A 21,620-nucleotide genomic window follows, 5' to 3' on the forward strand; every position below is an offset into this window, starting at 1 on the left:
CGAGAAGACTTCAAGTATTCAGACTCGATATCCTCCCCACACAATGGACAAGCCTCTTTCCCATGAACTGTGTGCCCAGAAAGGTCGCCATAAGCCGGATAGTCAGTTATTGTACACAATAACATCGCTCTCAAATTGAAAGTTTCGTTCTTATATGCATCAAATACTTCTATCCCACTATCCCACAACAATCGCAAATCATCTAGAAGAGGTTCCAAATATACATCTATATCATTTCCAAGTTGTTTAGGGCCGGAAATTAACAACGACAACATCAAATACTTTCTTTTCATGCACACATATGGAGGTAAGTTATAAATAGCCAACACTACTGGCCAAGTACTATGTTGGCTACTCATGTTTCCGTGTGGGTTCATTCCATCAGTGGACAGCGCTAGACGTAAGTTTCTAGGTTCATTGCCGAACTCGGGATACTTAGCGTCGAACGATTTCCATTGCTTACCATCTCAGGGTGTCTTTACTTTCCATCATTTATTCTTCCTGTTTCATGCCAAGTTAACATTTTTGCATCATCGGGATTCGCATAAATCCTTATGACTCTTGGTATCAATGGAAAATACCACAACACCTTAGCCGGGATCCCTTCCTTATCCTTATAACGCCACTCCAAACATTTAGGGCAATTGGTTAAGTTTTGATATAATTTCCGATACAATATGCAATCATTTGGACATGCATGTATTTTCTCATATTTCATACCCACTCCTCTTATTAGTTTTTTCGCCTCATATGTCTTAACAGGTAGAACATTACCATCGGGAAGCAACTCCTTTATCAAGGCTAAAAACTAGTGAAACACGTGTCACTCACCCCATTTGCCCCCTTGATATTATACAACTTCACCACAGCCGACATTTTTGTGAACTTACAACCAGGATAAAGAGGTGCTTCAGACTCACACAACTTCTCATACATATTGTTAAGGTCATCCCAATTACTAGTGTCATCACCTACATCTTCAAAAGCAATGGACTCATCATCATTCTCTTCATTATCTATAGACCCAACATTCAACTTCTCTACTTCCAACTCTTCCAACTCAAAAACTCGGCAAACTCGGGATCATCGCTTAGCCTTTCGTGTACATCAACATCATCTTCTTCAGAGTTATTCTCTTCCTCTAATGATTCCCCATGAAAAATCCAAAGTGTATAGGATCGACTAAATCTCCACTTTTCTAGGTGTATTTTAACGTCCGGAAAAGCCATATAGCTAATATTACCACATCTTTCACAAGGACATGCAATACTAGAAGAACCATTCAAATTGTTCGAAACGAATTCATAAAATTCAGCTAAACCATCCTTGTAGGTGCGGTCACTCATATTTGCATCAATCATCCAAGTTCGAGTCATTATTCTACATTCGTAATAATAGGCAACTAATTCAGAAAATACAATAATAGGCAAACAAATAAACGAAATTCAGGAAAGCAATTAAGCTAAATTATCAACAAATTAGATAATAACCCAAAAAATCCTATATCTAGTTATAATAAGCGTTGCTAAGAAACATATATATACCTGATTGATAAACACGCGCGATGAGGGAGAGAAGACGTGACAACAGTGACGGAGATGAAGACAGAGAGACGATCAGGGAGGAATGGAGGATGATATAGTAGCAGTATTAGCTTGTGTTTGTGTTTGTAGCGTATAGCAGAATAAAGCAATATGTTGTTCTTAAGATTTTCATAATATTAATAACAACGGTTATTGAGATTACAACCGTTGTTAAAAAGTATTAAAAACGGGTTCTAATATAACCGTTGTGATTACTTTTCACTAATTTGGCGCCAAACCATTAACAACGGTTAAAATTTAACCGTTGTTATTAGTTTTTTCATTAACAACGGTTGTTTAAGTATGACCCGTTGTTAAAACAAATAACAACGGCTAACAACACATAACCGTTGTAATTAAGTTTGGTAAAATTCGCGGAATAAATTCTACAACGTGTTTTGATGATTTTCGTGAATAAGCTTTGTTAAAGGGCCGTTGTGGTTGCCTGTATTTGTAGTAGTGAACTTTTCATAAGAATTTGCGGGGATCCTTAAAGTGGAACTACCACCTCCCTTTTCGGAGAACTCAAGAACCGACTTATTAGCACAAATACTTTGAACCTCCTTTCCTTCCATGTTCACACTCAGAGTATCATTAATACTCACATCCTTTATACTCACATCACTTTGTTCTTTCATCACCTCCGTAACCACGCTTTCACTATCTTTTATACCCTTACCAGATGCCGATGCCGAAACATGAACATGAACAGACTTCTTGTTGTTTCCATCCAAGCAATCTTCAGTAGCAACCTCGAGAACTCTTTTACCATTTTCCTTGATGAGAAGGTGACCGTTTACCACCTCTAACTCCCTTAAGACATCCTTATTACTAGGTTCAACCATTAAGGCCTGAACCAGATCCAATTCAGCTTTCGAAAACCTTTTCAACTTCATATAAGCAACCGCCCTACGAAAAAGTGCCTTAACATTACGAGGAAAAGTGTTCAAAATCAAGGAGCATAAACCCGAGGTAGCTCTGTATTCCTCAAGTTTCAAGGCACATGCAGCCATATTAGACATAAGAGAAACAACAAGATCAGATAGTGCTTGAATATCTTCACCTTCAATATTTCCCAAGCTCAGACTAAGCAATTTACAAGCTTCAACGTAACATGCTGCGGCACTATCAAAAATTTTTTGCCTAAAAAGACCATTCCCTTTATCTTTAAGCTCCTTCACCTGAGCTAAGATTAACGGTGCTGACCCGTGAAAATTCATAAAGTAGCCTAACATCCTATCCCCATCAGTCTCCATAAACCCATCGCTAACATGGGCACTAGCAAAAGCTTCAAGAAACTTATGATAAACGGTAGCGGAAGCCATAAATACACAGTTCCGAAAAAGGGGTACAATACACCACAACAAAACTACTCATAAAAGCTGATAAAAACGGAAGCAAAACCCCTCGACAGAGAGCAAACACCCAGCAACCAGGCTTGAAAAGAGAAAAACAATTACCCAGAAAAACAAGCTGACAACAACATAGAGAAGACGATTGGAGAAGACGGTGTCCCCGGTGATTTTCAGCCACGAAATTACCAACAACAGCGGGAAGCAATCGATCAGACGATCAGACTATACCGAAAAAGGAAACAAACCTGAACCTTAAAAAGACAAAGATCAATCTAGAGGGAAGAAACGGAGATGCGATGGTAGGTATTGACAACCGTCATGCTCGCAGGCGACAAAGCGCAAGTCCCCAAATCCCAATCGCGATTGACAAAATGAAGCAAAACTAATGCGATAAAAAACTCACCGGTTAACAGTGAGGGGAAGGAAAAGAGAAGGTTAAAAGAGTCTCGCCGGCAACCCAAAGTGGCAGCCGGAGTAGCCGCCGGCGAGGAGAAGGTGGATATTTTGGGGTTTTTATTTTTGGGTTTTTTTTGGATTTTCTCTCTCTTCGGTACTTGATTATTCCGAATGTCCCGTGTATTTTTTGAAAACACAAATAACGGTTTTAAATGACCCATAACCAAGATAGTCTCTCTATCCTGGACAAGTAGTTACCTTTTTTTTTTTTTTTTTTTTGGCAAGAGTAAATAAAGGTTTCACAGTCTACACTCTCATGGCCTGACGTGCCAGGCCATGAGCTATCTGATTAAGATGTCTAGGAACAAAACTAAAGCTTACACAATGAAAGAAAACATAAAGGCTCGTAGATCATCGATCACGCCTTTGATAAAGTGGCCTTCCTTTTCAAAACCTGCTACTTGGTTAATCAGCTTAAGGCAATCCGTTACCACCTCCAGATGAAGAACACCTCTATTCCTAGCCCAAACAAGAACCTCTCGCACACCCACCGCTTCTGCCTGTAAGGCCGATTTCGCGCTCATTTTTCTCCCACCCCTAGCGATCTCCATCCCCGAGAAATCATAGGCCACCCATCCACAAGCAGCGTCAAGGTTTTTTTTCCAACTTGCATCCACTTTCACCCTTATACCCCGACATTGACCCGGTTTTCCAATAACGAAAAAAGGATGTCCTTCACGCAAAGCCCTCACGTCACGCTCAAGATCATTACCCCCCGAAAACTGAGGACTTAGTTTTTTATTCCGCCGTTCCTCCTCCTGCTGAAGACCATTCAGACTAGCCTCAATATTCATATAAAGGGACTTGAAAAGTAACAAAGGATCCACAGTCGCTTCCCTAAAGGTGAGGTTATTCCGTAATAGCCAGATTCCCCAAAGGATACCCATGAACTTGAGGACCCTCTTCTCTCCTTCTTCTAGTTTTAATAGGAAACGTATGTAACACCCCCATACTCCAAGTGCCTTACCAGGACCACTCAGGTATGGAGACATCACCATCTCGGTTGCCCGAGGTATGATAATCAAATAGACAAAATAGAAACAACATTTATTATAATAGTTTAATGAAAGAATACAATCCTCGAAACCAAATCGAAAGTGCAATACATTATTCAAACTGTCTTCTCAACTCGAAATGTAAATAAAGACTAAACTACAAATGCGGAAGACTCTATCGTCATGTCGTGGCCATCCCCGGCTATCCACCATCTCTATACCGCTCAATATCTGCTCACCATCCCCGAATGGATCCCCGCAGGTTTTACAAAACAACACCGGGTCGCACTAATCACACAATCAATATACATAACAACAAGAAGACAAATAGACAATTTGAACGCCACACACACACACGCACACCAACCAACCAACCGTCTCAATCACCGATCGTCCACTGGACCGATCCCGCCATGGGGACCGCACTGTTCCCACCTAAGCCCCGCTCATCGTACGAGCGATAACCTCAGATTAATGTGCACATCCCTTCGTGGCGGGTTCCACGAAGGCGAAACTAGGGCGTGAGATCACTCCCGCAAGTGACCCCACTCAGCCGAGAACGCATCTCGAGAGCCATCAACGAACACAACCACAAACACAATCACAATTACAATCATCATATCAATCGGCTAATTACAAAGACATCACCAATATCCCATTATGGGACTAATACCGAGTAGGAAATCCTACCGGAAAGCAAACACGCAGACGATCTAAACAAATTGCCTCAAAACGGCTCCTCTACGAACTCTCCTCCTATCATACATAACACATAAAGACTACCATTCAATTCCTACTCATAAAATCCCCAAACCCCAAATTAGGGTTTGACCAAAACTAGCAAAACATTATAAAAATTATGCTAGAAGCTTACCCTCGACGCAAGGAATCCAACAACACGAAAAACAACGAGAATCGACCGTCGAACTCCGGAATCGTTAAGGATGCGATTAGGAAGAAGAATCTTTGCTTTCTCTCTTAAACAAGTCTTAGGTTTTGGTAAAAGTGTTTTAAAACAAAGACGAATTGGTTTAAATACCCTAATCGCATAATTAACAAAACCCGCGAAAACTCCCCGTAAAACCGGCGCTCGATCGAGTACCCAAGGTACTCGATCGAGTACCCCCCTACTCGATCGAGTGCCCGAGCTACTCGATCGAGTGCCCAACAAGTCAGAAACTATTTTATTCTGCAACATACCCTTACTCGACAGAGTAAGGGCTACTCGATAGAGTACCCCCAAGACCATAAATACGGAGTATTACAGTCTTCCCTCCTTAAAAGGAACTTCGTCCCCGAAGTTCAAACCACAACAAAAACAAAGGTACTCCCTCAACATTCCCGACTCAACCATCAAACAAAAACATGATACAAACCCAAGCCAAACATCCCGACACAACATATAAAAGGTGTATAGAATCCTAAAAACTCTCGCGATCATCTCCTACCCCCCTAAAAGAAACAAGGTTACGTCCCCGTAACCATACATACCTGATCAAAAAGGAAAGGGTAGCGCTCTTTCATTATGTCCTCGGCCTCCCATGTAGCTTCCTCGGTCTCGTGGTTAGACCACAGGATCTTAAGCAACACTGTCTCACCACTCCTAGTCTTTCTAACTTTTCGGTCTAGGATCTGCTTAGGTACCTCAAGATATGATAAAGACTCATCCAGCTCTAAGCTCTCTGCCTCTAACACATGTGACGGGTCACTCACATACTTCCGCAGCTGCGATACATGAAACACATTATGCACCCTCTCCAATGCAGCCGGTAAAGCCAACCGATAAGCCACTTCCCCAACTCGCTCTAAGATCTCATAAGGCCCTATAAACTTCTGACTTAACTTGCCTTTCTTCCCAAACCTCATAACTCCACGCATAGGGGACACTTTCAGAAGAACCTTGTCCCCAACCTGAAACTCGATGTCCCGACGATGTAGATCTGCATAACTCTTCTGTCGATCCTGGGCTGCTCTCATCCGTTCTCTGATCATCTTAATCTGTTCTACCATCTCATGTACCATCTCTGGTCCTAAAACCACTGCCTCAGCACTATCGTCCCAACAGATCGGACTCCTACATCTCCTCCCATACAGCGCCTCAAACGGTGCCATACCTATACTGGTGTGATAACTGTTGTTGTAAGAAAACTCTATCAAGTCCAACCTCTGCTCCCAGCTACCACCAAAATCCATCACACAAGCTCTCAACATGTCCTCCAAAGTCTTGATTGTTCTCTCGTCACCCATCTGTCCGCAGGATGAAATGCCGTACTCATCTTCAAAGTTGTTCCCAACGATTCCTGCAACTCCTTCCAAAACCTCGATATAAACCTCGCATCTCTGACACTATGTCCTTAGGGACTCCATGTAACTTAAGACGTTCTTTCGATAGGCCATAGCCAATTGTGCCTTAGTCCATGTATCTTTCATTGGAACAAAGTGAGCTGACTTGGTCAACCGATCCACTATTACCCAAATCATATTGTTACCTTGTTGACTCTTAGGTAAACCCACAATGAAATCCATGGAAATGGATTCCCACTTCCACTCAGGCACCTCCAAAGACTGAACCTTACCTTGTGGTCTTCTCTGTTCCCCTTTAACCCTTTGGCATGTCAAACAACGGGACACAAACTCACTGTCTCTTTCTTCATCCTGTGCCACCAAAACGTTTTCTTCAAATCCTTGTAAAGCTTGTCTCCACCGGATGAATCAATATGGTGTGCAATGAGCCTCTGTCATGATTGTCTTTTTCAACTCCTCATCATTAGGCACACACCACCTACCATCAAACCTCAAACTACCATCTCGTATGAATGGAAAATCGGGACACCGTCCCCTTTTTCTACTCCAGCTCTCCACTCAACTATCTTAGGATCCAAAGCCTGCTTATCCCGAATGTCATCGTAAAACTCCATATGTACTGTCATATCACCCATAGCATCTCCTTTCTGCATCATATGAATCCCAAAGCTCGCTACCTCATCCCTCAGCCTCATCAAAGATAGAGCTGTACACAAGGAATGTACACTCTTCCTACTCAAAGCATCAGCAACAACATTGGCCTTTCCTTCATGGTAGATGATTTCCATGTCGTAGTCGCCAATCAACTCCATCCACCTCCTCTGTCTCATGTTCAACTCCTTCTGCGTGAAGATGTACTTGAGACTCTTGTGATCCGAAAATACCTTAAAGATTGCTCCATACGGGTAATGTCTCCAAATCTTGAGAGCAAACACCACAAAGACCCAACTCCAGGTCATGAGTAGGGTAGTTCTCCTCATAAGGCTTCAACTGCCTAGAAGCATAGGCAATCACTTTACCATTCTGCATCAACACACATCCCAACCCATTCTTCGAAGCATCGGTATAAACCTCAAAATTCTCGCTTCCTTCAGGCAATGCTAAGACAGGAGCTGTGGTCAAACGCTCCTTTAATGTTTGGAACGCCGTCTCACAACCCTCATCCCAACGAAACCTGTTCTCTTTCCTCATCAACGCTGTCATCGGTCTAGCTATCTTGGAGAAATCTTTCACGAACCGCCTGTAGTATCCAGCTAAACCCAAGAAACTTCTAACCTCCGCAACATTCTTTGGTGCTTCCCATTTTGTCACTGCCTCAATCTTCGCCGGATCCACAAACTACTCCATCTTTAGAAATTACATGCCCCGAAAAAGCAACTTCCTCCAACCAAAACTCACACTTAGACAAACAGCATACAACTCATGATCTCTCAAAGTCTCGCAACACGATCCTCAGATGCTCCTCATGCTCCTCCTTAGTCTTAGAGTAGACTAGGATATCATCTATAAACACCACTACGAATCGATCCAAGAACGTCCTCAAGATCCTATTCATCAAGTCCATAAACACTGCCGGCGCATTAGACAACCCAAATGGCATCACCACATACTCATAATGGCCATACCTCGACGTGAAAGCTGTCTTCGGTATGTCCACATCTCTAATCTTTACCTGATGGTACCCCGACCTCAAATCGATCTTAGAAAAGACCGTTGCACCACTCAACTGATCAAACAGGTCATCTATCCTTGGCAAAGGATACTTGTTCCTTATCGTCACACGGTTCAACTCTCTGTAATCTATGCACAGCCTCATACTCCCATCTTTCTTCTTTACGAACAGAACTGGTGCTCCCCAAGGCGATACACTCGGTCTAATGTACCCCTTTTCTATCAAATCATCCAACTGCTTCCTAAGCTCCTCCATCTCCTTAGGACCCATACGGTACGGTGCCTTAGAGATTGGCCCCGTCCCTGGCTTCAACTCAACGGTGAAATCTATCTCCCTCTTCGGTGGCAACCCCGAATCTCCTCTGAAAAACATCTCGCAAACTCTCCCACCACCGGTATCTCGTCAATCACGGGCTCTCTATCCGGTCATCTCTCACATGGCACAAAATCGAGGGACATCCCTTCCTCGAATACGACTTCAAGGTGACAGCTGCAATCAACTTAACTTTGGGTTTGACTAGAAACCCACGATAAGACACACTTACACCCTTAGGACCTCTTAGGGACACTTTCTTTTGATGACAGTCTATCTTAGCCTTATACTTTCCTAACCAATCCATCCCAACTATCATCTCAAAACCATTAAAAGGAAACTCTAGCAAGTCTACAGGGAAATCGACTTGCCCAACTATTAAAGATACATCCCTAAACAACCTCCCACACGATACAGACTCACCTGAAGGTATGAATACTTGCTCTTTAACAGACTCATATACTCTCAAACCCAACTGCTTTACATGACTCGAAGACACAAACGATTGAGAAGCCCCCGAATCAAACAAAACAAACGTAGGAATACCATTAACAAGGAAAGTACCGGTGATAACGTGCGCATCCTCCTCAGCTGCCTTCTTCTCCATCATGAACAACTTGCCACTGGTCTTCTGCCCACCTCCCTGGACAGTACTAGCTGATGCGGTCGGCTTAGCACCCGACCCTTGATTGTTGTTGTTGTTCATCGGTGTCTTCTGATAAGAATTACCGCCGTTGCGGTTGCCTCCACTCTGGTAGCTCTGACTTCCCCGGTTTGGCCATGATCCCGCCGGTCTGTTGCTCGCAAAGCTCTGCGCAGGTCTCTGGAAAGATCCCGGTGCACTCGTGCACTCATGTCTCTTGTGGCCTACGCCACCACAACTAAAGCAGGTCACTCCCCAGCTGTTGCTCACACTCCCACGACCTCTCCCAAAGGAAGCTCCAGCACTAAACCCAGATCCAGAAGAAAACCCCTTAGACTGATTGTGGTTGCCCTTCTTGTAATTAGATTGGCCACCACCCTCGCTCTCCGACTTCCTCTTCTCACCACCAGACCTCTCCTGAGCCATCTCCACTAGTCTCTCAGCTCTCCCAGCCCTCTCATATGCCTCCTTCACATCAGTGAGGACTCCCACGGGTAACTTATCCATAATCTTCGTGGTTAGTCCACTCTCAAACCTCAAAGCCAAATTCTCGTCACTCAAACCCATGTCCTCAGCATATCTAGATTTCTCATTGAACTGTCTGTAGTATTCAGCCACAGACATCTCAGAAGTCATCTTAAACTTGTCGAACTCCTCCCTCAACTTACTCCTCACATGTTCTGGTACGAACTCCTTCCTCACAGCCCTACGAAACTCCTCCCAAGGTATAGCAGGTAATCCTTGGTTGGTATACAACTCCTTAGCACTCACCTTCACCGAATCCCACCACTTGCCACCGCCTCCCTCGGATAAAATGCAGCTGGTCCACTCTCATCTCATCCGGACAATGGACTGAGTCCAAGATGTTTTCCATCTCCCTCGGCAACTATCGAGAAGGTTAGGCTCCTCAACTCCCTTGTACTCTTTTGGGTTGAACCTTGCAATATAAAGGCTGACTTTAGCATGGTCAACTTCCTTCTCCTTTTCCTTATTCTTGTCCTCGTTCACTTTCTTCAGGGTCTCAGTAAGAGCGTCCTGGTGCTCTAACATCTTAACGATGTCATCCATAGTCATAAGCTCTTTCTAGCGTACAAGGCATTTTTCTTGGGCGGCATCTTGAAACTATACGTATACAAGAAAGGGTAAACATGAACATGCGTACTAAACTTCAAAACACGAAAACTCGCGCCCGAACCTACTCGATCGAGTATCCAAACCCACTCGATCGAGTGACGGGTTACTCGATCGAGTGCCCCTATGTACTCGATCGAGTACCCAAACTCCGAACCAAACAGGACCTTCCGATCTCTAACCCACTCGATCGAGTATATAGGCTACTCGATCGAGTGATTTCCTACTCGATCGAGTACCCCTGTTACTCGATCGAGTGCCCCAAAACGCGATTCGGACTCAATTTCGCTTAAAAACCTATCCGATCGAGTCAGTCTTACTCGATCAAGTACCACTAATACGTAATGGCTACCCGCATATTACGTCACATACTAGCATTGCTAACTTTATAAAAATCGCATGATATCATAATCAATATGCTACGCATCTATTCTACTCATCAATAAAATCAAATCATCATGTTATTAGAGCCACATCATAAATCATTCAACATGTTATCATCTCATTAACATGTTTCAACATATAATCATTTTCTTTCACATGCTCAACCTCCTATTTTCAACACCAAACAATCAACATACTTCATCACCTTGTTGCACAAGTTACTAAGCACACACATGACTCAACACACATTTCCCCCATGTGACCGGTTCAAAGTTTGTAGGGCGACCCCAGCGACTTTAGGACGTCTCCCAAGCCTTTGCACTAGCTCCTACAACTTTTACCCCGGGTTCATTTTAATTGACTCCCTATGTTCATTAAGTTCATTGGTTACAGGTTTCAGGATCGTCGCTCTGATACCATTTGTAACACCCCCATACTCCAAGTGCCTTACCAGGACCACTCAGGTATGGAGACATCACCATCTCGGTTGCCCGAGGTATGATAATCAAATAGACAAAATAGAAACAACATTTATTATAATAGTTTAATGAAAGAATACAATCCTCGAAACCAAATCGAAAGTGCAATACATTATTCAAACTGTCTGCTTCAATCGAAATGTAAATAAATACTAAACTACAGTGGAAGACTCTATCGTCATGTCGTGGCCATCCCAGCTATCCAAAGACCATCTCTATACCTGCTCAATATCTCGCTCACCATCCCGAATGGATCCCCGCAGTTTTACAAAACAACACCGGGTCGATACTAATCACACAATCAATATACATAACAACAAGAAGACAAATAGACAAACAATCGCCACACACACACACGCACACCAACCAACCAACCGTCTCAATCACCGATCGTCCACCGGACCGGCCCTCCCGATGGGGGACCGCAGCCCGTTCCCACCTAAGCCCCGCTCATCGTACGAGCGATAACCCTGTATCATTAATGTGCACATCCCCTTTCGTGGCGGGTTCCACGAAAGGCGAAACTAGGGCGTGAGATCACTCCCGCAAGTGACCCCACTCAGGTAGAGAACGCATCTCGAGAGCCATCAACGAACACAACCACAAACACAATCACAATTACAATCATCATATCAATCACTAATTACAAAGACATCACCAATATCCCATTATGGGACTAATACCGAGTAGGAAATCCTACCCGGAAAGCAAACACGCAGACGATCTAAACAATGTCTCAAAACGGCTCCTCTACGAACTCTCCTCCTATCATACATAACACATAAAGACTACCATTCAATTCCTACTCATAAAATCCCCAAACCCCAAATTAGGGTTTGACCAAAACTAGCAAAACATTATAAAAATTATGCTAGAAGCTTACCCTCGACGCAAGGAATCCAACAACACGAAAAACAACGAGAATCGACCGTCTGAACTCCGGGAATCGTTAAGGATGCGATTAGGAAGAAGAACTGCTGCTTTCTCTCTTAAACAAGTCTTAGGTTTTGGTAAAAGTGTTTTAAAACAAAGACGAATTGGTTTAAATACCCTAATCGCATAATTAACAAAACCCGCGAAAACTCCCCCCGTCAAAAACCGGCGCTCGATCGAGTACCCAAGGTACTCGATCGAGTACCCCCCTACTCGATCGAGTGCCCGAGCTACTCGATCGAGTGCCCAACAAGTCAGAAACTATTTTATTCTGCAACATACCCTTACTCGACAGAGTAAGGGCTACTCGATAGAGTACCCCCAAGACCATAAATACGGAGTATTACAACGTATCCAACTGATTATCCAATCACCAATCTTAATACCTGTAGCACTTTCACTTCTAATGCCCAACTCCGAACCTGCCCAACTCCTAGCTGTTATACTGCAATCCCTAAAGAGGTGTTCCAGAGTCTCCAAGCAAGGACCATAATCTGCACACATACTACACATAAAATTTTCTCCAATTTTCCTCTTTTCAAACTCATTTCCCACAGGCAAAGTGTTAGTGATAACTTCCATAAGAGGATTTTCCACATAGAGGGACCCGGCAACCGCCACAGTTTTCCCCTACAAAAGTCTTTACCATTCCCACTTATCCTCATCTTGTCAGTTATCGACCCCTTGGTATCCAAAAATTTCTCATGGATGATACCATACCCACTTTTAACAGTATAGGTGTCATTCTCCGTAAAGGGCCAAAACACTTCATCATTAGCCCGTGAACGAGCAATTGGAGAAGCCAAAATTCTTTTAGCATAATCTTCTTTAAAGAGGAAGTTAACCATGGAAACATTCCATGTCCAATTTGAAGTATACAGATGTTTTACCAGCAAATCCCCCAAGTGGAGAAATTGAGGTTCCAAAAGGCAATCCCGTGGCTCTGGACGCACGCCATTTACCCAGTTTGCAGTCCATATGTTAAGGCTCGACTCAATCCCTGGTTTTCACCCTACCTTTTCCATGATAAGTTCCAACCCATAGAGAACACTACGTTCCCCCCATGAAACCCCATTTGTATTCCTTGGGTACATCCCTGCCTTAATCACAGATTCCCCGAACAATTTTTTTCGGAAAACCTTACTAAAGAAAGATTCCTCCCCCGATACTAGTCTCCATCCATGTTTTGCCAAAAGAGCCTTATTTAAGCACTCTACATTCCTAATTCCAAGCCCTCCCCTGCATTTCGGAATGCTCAAAAACGTCTTACTACACCAGTGGATATTCTTTCCCAGTTTACTTCCCGCCCACCAAAATTGCGACAAGAGTGAATTTATCTTCCTTGCCACACTTACCGGTATTTTGAATACCGATAGAAAGTAATTTGATAAATTTGATAGGACCGAATAAATAAGAGTTAACCTCCCAACTGGTGATAGGAAAATTCCATTCCAAGAAGAAATACACCTTGTAACATACTCCAAAAGAGACCTAAAGATCCCTTGTTTAGAAGCCTGAAACTCAGCAGGTATTCCCAGGTATTTCCCAATACCCTTGCCATTTCTTATCCCAAAAATCCCCATAATCCGCTGAGCCTTAGCCAGGGTAGTGCTTGGGCTAAACAAGATACCAGATTTTTCCAAGTTCAACACCTGCCCCGATGCTTTACAATAACAGTCAATGATACCTTTTAGATGGGAAGCTGAGTCATCTCTATCATGGAAAAAGAAAATCGAGTCATCTGCAAAGAAAAGATGGGATAGGAGTCTAATTCCTCTACACAATTCGATACCCTTAATTCTTCCCAATTCCACAGCATTCTCAACAGACCCAGCCATCACCTCCATAAATAGAATAAAGAGAAAAGGGGATAGAGGATCACCTTGGCGCAGCCCACAACCTGGTTTGAATTGAGGCAATGGATACCCATTAAAAAGAACCTCATAACTCACCGTTATAACGCAATTCATTATGAGTGTAATAATGTTTCCAGGAAAACCAAACTTCACCAGAACTGCTTCCAAACTAGTTACCTAATACCTATGCACCCTAATCAATTGTCGCATTTTGTACATAAAAGTAATTGTGACGTTGGGAGTACATGTATAATTTAAAAAAAATCAGTAAAAAAAAATCAGTAAACTATGTATATCAGGTTAACCATTATTTTTAGAGGTAATACGCTCGATAACACGCACACTCTTTGTGAGGTTTTAAAACTCTTGAAAATTTCACCCAAATTTCAATCACTAAACTCACTTTCACAGGTAGGTCCATATATGTAACTTGATGAGTCTAAGTAACATCATCTCCAGAGTCCGAAACCGAACTAAATGACCCAAATTTTAACTGCTAAACCCACATCCACGATATTTTCCTCGGTGAAGACCAGTACAAAATAATTTGTCGTTCACAAGTATATGGGCAAGGCGGAATTTATTCTTTCATATATACATTGTAAAACGAGTTAACTTGGTAACAACTTTTCCGTTAATATGGATAGATCAGGATGTTTTTATGGTTAGGTCCATTTACACATTATTTTAAAACCGTCTTAAAAAACTAACTTGTCGTTTTATTTTATTTTTTTCTCTTCTTCTGTCGTTGGATCTAATTTTTGTGTAGATGTTTTCAAATTAATTTACAATCACAAAGAAACTACTCCGTAATTACCAAAAACTATATCTATACTATTTCAGAATCAAATAAGAAACGCACGTTTTGGTGTAATTTAGATTTTAGTGGAACCACTATTAAAAATGTGCCTTACAAATGTCATGATTATAATCGCATGCTCTTCGTCCATCAATTTAAAATCTTAGAAAACTATAAATGTAGCAAATATTTCTTCAAAAATAAAATAACATATATCATCATAAATCTTTGTAATTTGTTAATTTCACAAATTAATTTATCGTTAATCATATTTACCGGGAGATAGAAGGAGCACATATTTAAGTTTCATATAAACTAAAAAAAACAAACACAAAATGCAGGCTATTAAAGAGAAAATTAATGAATATAGCACCATGAAGAAGGTAAAAGCAGAGCTCAGGGCAGAAGAGAAGGTAAATTATATTCCGTCTACCCGACCAATTCTTTACGTTTTTTTATTGATAATTGTCTAAATGAATTGGTTGTTGCCTTTGCTTTTTGAGCATATCTTTAGTTTATCGCAAATAGTATATCAAAATGCCCTTTTAAAAGTCATATGCACCTAGACTGGTCAAACGGGACACCGTATCGAGTGTAGGGTCAGGTCATTTATGATTCTTCATATATTTGATCAAATTGTGTCGGTCTAGGTCATTTTGGGTTCTAGTCATTTGGATCCTGGGTTGAGTCATTCCGGGGGTGTGTCACTAGTAGGTCATTTTAAATCGTGATTAGGTGTGCTTGAGTTAGGTCAATCATAGGTTCAATACACACTCGTGACACTCCAGTTTTTTCATTTGACTTTTCTCTTTATTTTTTTTTAAATATTGTATTATATTTCATACCTCTCATTTTTTTTCCTTTATATTTTTTTTTTGCCGAGGAATTTTTATTTACGAAAATTGGATAGATAAAGTAAGCGTATATACAATTTTTTTTCTGACAATTGGATAGATAAAGTAAGCGCTCCTATAGTAGTCTAGCATTCTTGGCAATATTATACGCAAGAAAGCTATTTTTAGACCAACCAAAAGAAATTGTATGTATGTTTTCCCTTGAAACTAAACAAAACAATAATAATAATAATAATAATAAATTAATAATGCATGTATGGATGGTTGTAGGAAGAGGTAGAAAAAGCAGAAGCAAGAAAAGAAATAGCGAAAGAAGTGAGGAAAGCAAAAGAAGCAGAAGCAGAAATGGATATGCATGTTGCCAAGGCTGCTGATGTTGCTGATGACCACATTGCTAAGCAAGCTGCTCATCATCGTGATCATCGCTCCGCCTGACCGCTTCATCATATGTTGTTCCTCATTAGTGGATCTAGGGGGCTAGCAAAGACAATCGTCTAGTTTCGATTTTGAATAAATACATCAGTCTCTATATAGTTAGAAATTAAACTTAGAATTAAAACTTACAAGTTTTTGTTTTGGTTATTTAGAGGTTAAGACGAAAATACTTAAACATTATAAATTGTAGGTTTGAATTCCTCTCCGTTTATATTGTATTGTTATTTCGCACCTTATATATGACACAAGTACACAACTTTTCTCCTTTTACCATTTATTTATATAAATAAATGATCTCAATAATCTTCTCATTTGACCTTGTACCTTCTTCAAGACGCAATTTAACAATTTCTTTTATTTATTTAAAAAATATTTTCGTGAAATCCCTTTTGTCATAAATTTAAATGTTTTATCATCATTTTATAATTTTTAATTCTTTAACACTCACGAATTGGAGTATTTAAGGTTAAAATTTTAGGATTTTGACCATAAAAAGTCAAATGAGAAGGCTGTGTTGAGATGTACTCTCTGGTAATTTACTAACTTAAATGATTTTGCATTTGTTTATCTTGTGTTCTCTCGCAAAACAATAAATATGTTTATCTTGTGACAATGTCAATAATAAAACACGATACAATGTTAGAGTGTTTTTCGAACATGTTAGAGACCTATCCCAAATCAATATTTATTTATGAGGCGGAATGAGTCTTACTTTCCGATCAATCAACAAAATGTATCATACTCCTACGAAATATGTCTTAACTTGCTTTCGAGTTTATAGAAAACATTGATTTTCATACTATTTTCAGAGAACATGATTTTCTTCCTTTTACGAGCTACACGTTCGATTTGAATGAGGCTGTTTACTATACAATCTTTACGTACATGAATTGGCCAATTGCCGTACTTGGAAGCCGCTTACGGTTAACATCGATTGAGTTTTTACACACTAACAAAATTCGCGATTCCGATAAAGGCCCTAATGAATATAATTAATATTACTCCGTATACAAAGTAATTGTTATAGAAACCAAATACTGTGAATGATCATTTTGATTTATTTCACCATGTAAAATCGGAAATCTCGACTGAACGATCTATTGAAATGAAAAAGTTCAACTCTAAACTTGACAATAAAGAATATTATCCCCTACAACAACTTTCTTTGCAAAATCAATGTTATTTAATGGTAAAAAAATTAACTAGTGAGATGCTAGTTATTAATTAAGAGATGAAATTATGATTAGCAAAAGTTGGGAGGATGAAAGTTGTTGACTAGATGAGGAAGGCAAAATCCTTCAACTTTGGCCTCAAGAGACTTAAGGTCAAAATGTTGAGGAACTTCAATACCATTATTGTTATCCTTTTCCGAGAACATAGTTAGACTGGCTATATTCGTCTTAAGATTTTCCAATGAAGCACCCAACATCTCAAGTTCTTGCAAACCAAGCTTATCAATAGGTGCCTCCCACCAACATTGACTTGATTTTCTCATGTTGTTAAACATTTCTCCCCTATTTTTTTCGGCCTCCAGAAGATCGGTTATCCTAGTCAATTGTGAATTGAGATCGCGTAGATTAGGGCTTTGTGGAGTAGCCTCAGATTGGATTGAAGTACCCGCGGACATTTGAGAGGACGTGTTTCTACTAAGGAAACGATCCACTAAGGAATCGACATCAGGGTATCCGAAAGAAAAGATTTTTTGGCCTGGGGAATACACTATAATGAACACCTCCACTCCACAAAGAGTGCATATTTCACTAGCTTTTTTGAAGAGGCCTAGACGACGCTTAGAGAAGGTAACCTGACGATGGCTCGGATTTTTAATCTTAACCATTTTTATTTTTTGACGACCTCTTGATTCTTTCTTTAGTGCCATGGCCAAGTGACAAAAGAAGTGTGAATTTGTTGTTGTGGTAATAAGGCTCACAAAACGGGTGTATTTATACTTGCCCTAGCTTAATTATTCATAAGTGTTGTACCAATTATTGTAGATTTAGGAGTTACAAAAATCCTATCTATTTAATATTTTCTCATTATGGAGATTCATTTACTTTCTATTTGCTAACTAATTATGTATCATCAATGCACAATATGGATAGCCGGAGGACCTTAGTTGCGCCGGAAGGGGCCAGTCCACGTTGATTTTTCATATTTTTATGTAAAATTATTACCCGGCTCTCCTCGGCTCGGTGTTTAAATATTAAAAATTTATACATAAAATCAATAGCTTAAATCTCAGCCCTATGAGACTAATTATCAATAGGTACATAGAACACACAGACATATTTAGACCATATTAGCATTTTCTTTAGTTATGTTCCTAGAATTTGTAATAAAATGATTTATAGACTAGCTAAAAGAGTCATTAGTATGTAATCTCGTTCCTCATCCACCTGTCAAAAAAAATATAAATAAATAAAGTGACTATTACAAAATAAAAAAAAAATAGAGGTGAAATATACTAATGAGTGTAATGAGATATTTAATTTAGTTCAATGGTTTTAATGTTATTATTAGTGCTTTGGATTCCTTCTTTCTATTTAGTTTGTTGGTTTAATTTTATGTTCAATTTTACTTAATTAGGGTACTAAATTACTAATAGACTGTTACGTTTTCTTCACCTTGATTACCCTAAGTTACTAATGTTCCTATCCATTATGCATTTTACATCATGTATCCTGCTTATGCAGCTAATGAGATTTGTTTCCCCTAGGAGAAGGATAATATAATATGTGTAGTAACATTGAACAAGTTTGTGTACTTCGCTTTTTAATTCATGATTTAAATCATATTTGTATTATGAGACGATTTTATTCGAGAAGGTAACAAATCACTTACGACGTAATTACGAGTCCAAATTAAGTTGGAAATTATCGACACGATTTCATTACCATATTGATTCACATTATTAAGTTAAAGAAGTTTTATTTGGAGTAGGGAGTAAAAATTATGGAGGATAATTGTAAAAAGGACCATTTGTATAAGCCACATTATAAGCTGAAAAAATAAGTCTTGTGGTTCAATTGATCGAGAGAAATTGCCAAACATATCATCAACATTTTGATTTGTATAATTATTAAAATTTGACAAGAAAAATTAGGGGTTGTTGCTCACTTGCTCCAGTCAAACACCCCTTAGTACCTCACTAGTATAAATCCATGGTAAATATTACACGATTTTTTTTTTTGGAGAAGTCTTATTCTTTTAGTATAAGGGGATTAGTTGCGTCATTGCATATTACACGAAAGAATACTTGCACCTACTCGCTTATTCGTAACTAGTACGGATCCCGCGCATACATGCGCGGTATTCATAGATCTGTTACTTTATAATGTATTATTTAAGATATAAAATTGACGTATTATTAATTTTTCATATTTTAATATGAGAATAAAAAATTGAAATGAAAAATTAATTAAAAGAATTAAGTAAATACATGAAATGTATATTTTAATGAAATTTTTCATCACAAAACTAATGATTACAATTTATAAATTTTCTCAAATAATTTTAAAGATTTTTTTTGTCAAGAAATTAATAATATAAGTTTATAATTTTTTTATACGAATTAAATACTCGTAGTTGGTAAAAAAAACATTATGCGAAACTAATAATATCAAATTTTTCGGTTTTTCATGTACGAATTTTAGATTTATACCAGTTTTGTTTTATTTTTAAATTAAAAGATTATAATTTAATTAAAAAAAATTATAATGGTTAAAGATTATATCTTAACTAAAAGATAATAATTTAATAAAAATAGAGTTTTATTTCTTTATTTAGCCAACTTCCTTTGGAGGGAAAACTATTGAAATTTTTTATTCTCATAGTAGTAAATAAAGGGGAATGCAAGTTGAAAAAATATTCCCCTTTTTAAATGTCATAGAATTATTTATTATATGAAATAAATCAGTATGACCTACTCAAACATAAGATATAATGAAGCCCAAAGCAACTCATTTAGGCGGGAAAACTTGAGAATCTCTTATTCTTTTAGTTTAAGGGGGATTATAGTAAAATATTTATTTCATATCATACTTATAATTCGTACAATTTCATTTATGTAACAAAATAAGAAGGGTGTTGATTTTCGCAGTACACATTTTACTCATCGCAGTACGCATTTAACAATTATACCCCTCTCATTTCCCCACCCATTTTCCCTCTCTAACTCATCACTAATCTCTTCTCTCTAATTTTACAACCCCATTCTCCTCTGATTTCATCCACCTATGGCTTGTCTTGTCAAACGATATCATAGATCAATAATTTTTTTCATACAACAAACAAATAGAAGTTGCACACAGATGCAATTCGGAAGTTAACAATCAATTATAAGAGCGGTGTTCCCAAAAAAACATAAAAGGAGAAGTAGCCATCTAATTTGTTATTTTTCCATTTACTCTCTAACCCACCACCACGTTAACCACCGCTATTTGTTACCGCGATCAACCACCATCGTATTCCACCGAGGACAACTATTATCGCCCAACATGGGTCCACCGATGTAAAAAATGACGGGTTTTTGCGTGGGTGGGGAAGGACGAATTGGTTAACGGGCTTCCGGTAAAAGGGGCTGAAAGTATGGTGCGTGACCGGTGGCTGGCGGTGATATGACGGTGGGGAAACGGGGGTGTATGGTGATGGTGGGTAGGAGTTGCGAATACTACGTAGAACAATTTTTGTGATTTTTCTTTTTTTTTTTGGTGAATGTAGTACACTAGTTTTTATCCAAGGGTATATAATGGAAAATAGTTGGTAAAAAGTACTATAATGAGTAAAAATTGTACTGCGAAAATAAATTGCGAATAAGAATATTCTATTAATATGTCTAATCAAATTGAATTTTTTTTATCCCTTTTAAATGGGCTAGAATTATATATTTATTACTTTGTATATGAAATTAGACAATATGGCCCAATTTAGATATGACATAATTAAGTCCAATTATAGAGTGGTTTCATTTTGGCGGGAAAATATTGGAGATCTCTTATTCTTTTAGTATAAGGGGGATTAGACCTGGCAAAAGCAACCCGATCCGATTGATCCGACCCGACCCGAAAACGACCCGAGCTTCTTGACCCGTAACTGACCCGACCCGAAAATGGCCCAATCCTAAACCACCAAACCCGAAAATGACCCGATAAAATATAACTGTAATTGAACAGAAAAGACTTAAAATGACTATTTCTTTATTATTTATTGACCCGAAAATGACTCGACCCAAAACATACCCGACCATCAACCCGTAACAGACCCGAAACCCAAAATGACCCGTCTCGACCCGAATTAACCCGAAATTAATGAAAGACCCGGCCCGAACCCGACCCATTGACCCGTTTTATCAGGTCTATTCGTAATCCACACATAATATGTTTTTGACCCGACCCGTACCCAACCTGATTAAAGCAGGAGTAGAAGTGTAG

General features: G+C 39.5%; 2 protein-coding genes across 2 annotated transcripts; one reads left to right on the forward strand and one right to left on the reverse strand.

Annotated features, from left to right (window-relative positions):
- The first annotated feature begins 15,109 nt into the window (after positions 1-15,109).
- Positions 15,110-16,755, forward strand: LOC141608000 (uncharacterized). The gene is made up of 2 exons (XM_074427353.1): positions 15,110-15,315; positions 16,027-16,755. The coding sequence occupies exons 1-2, from the start codon at positions 15,238-15,240 to the stop codon at positions 16,189-16,191; spliced, it is 243 nt and encodes an 80-aa protein (XP_074283454.1). The 5' UTR covers positions 15,110-15,237; the 3' UTR covers positions 16,192-16,755.
- A 679-nt stretch (positions 16,756-17,434) lies between these two features.
- On the reverse strand, positions 17,435-18,070 carry LOC141607209 (agamous-like MADS-box protein AGL61). The gene has a single exon (XM_074426568.1). It carries the CDS (start codon positions 18,068-18,070, stop codon positions 17,435-17,437), a length of 636 nt encoding a protein of 211 aa, XP_074282669.1.
- Positions 18,071-21,620: the final 3,550 nt, after the last annotated feature.

Source organism: Silene latifolia, chromosome 10 (genome assembly GCF_048544455.1).
Source record: "Silene latifolia isolate original U9 population chromosome 10, ASM4854445v1, whole genome shotgun sequence".
NCBI lineage: Eukaryota > Viridiplantae > Streptophyta > Magnoliopsida > Caryophyllales > Caryophyllaceae > Silene > Silene latifolia.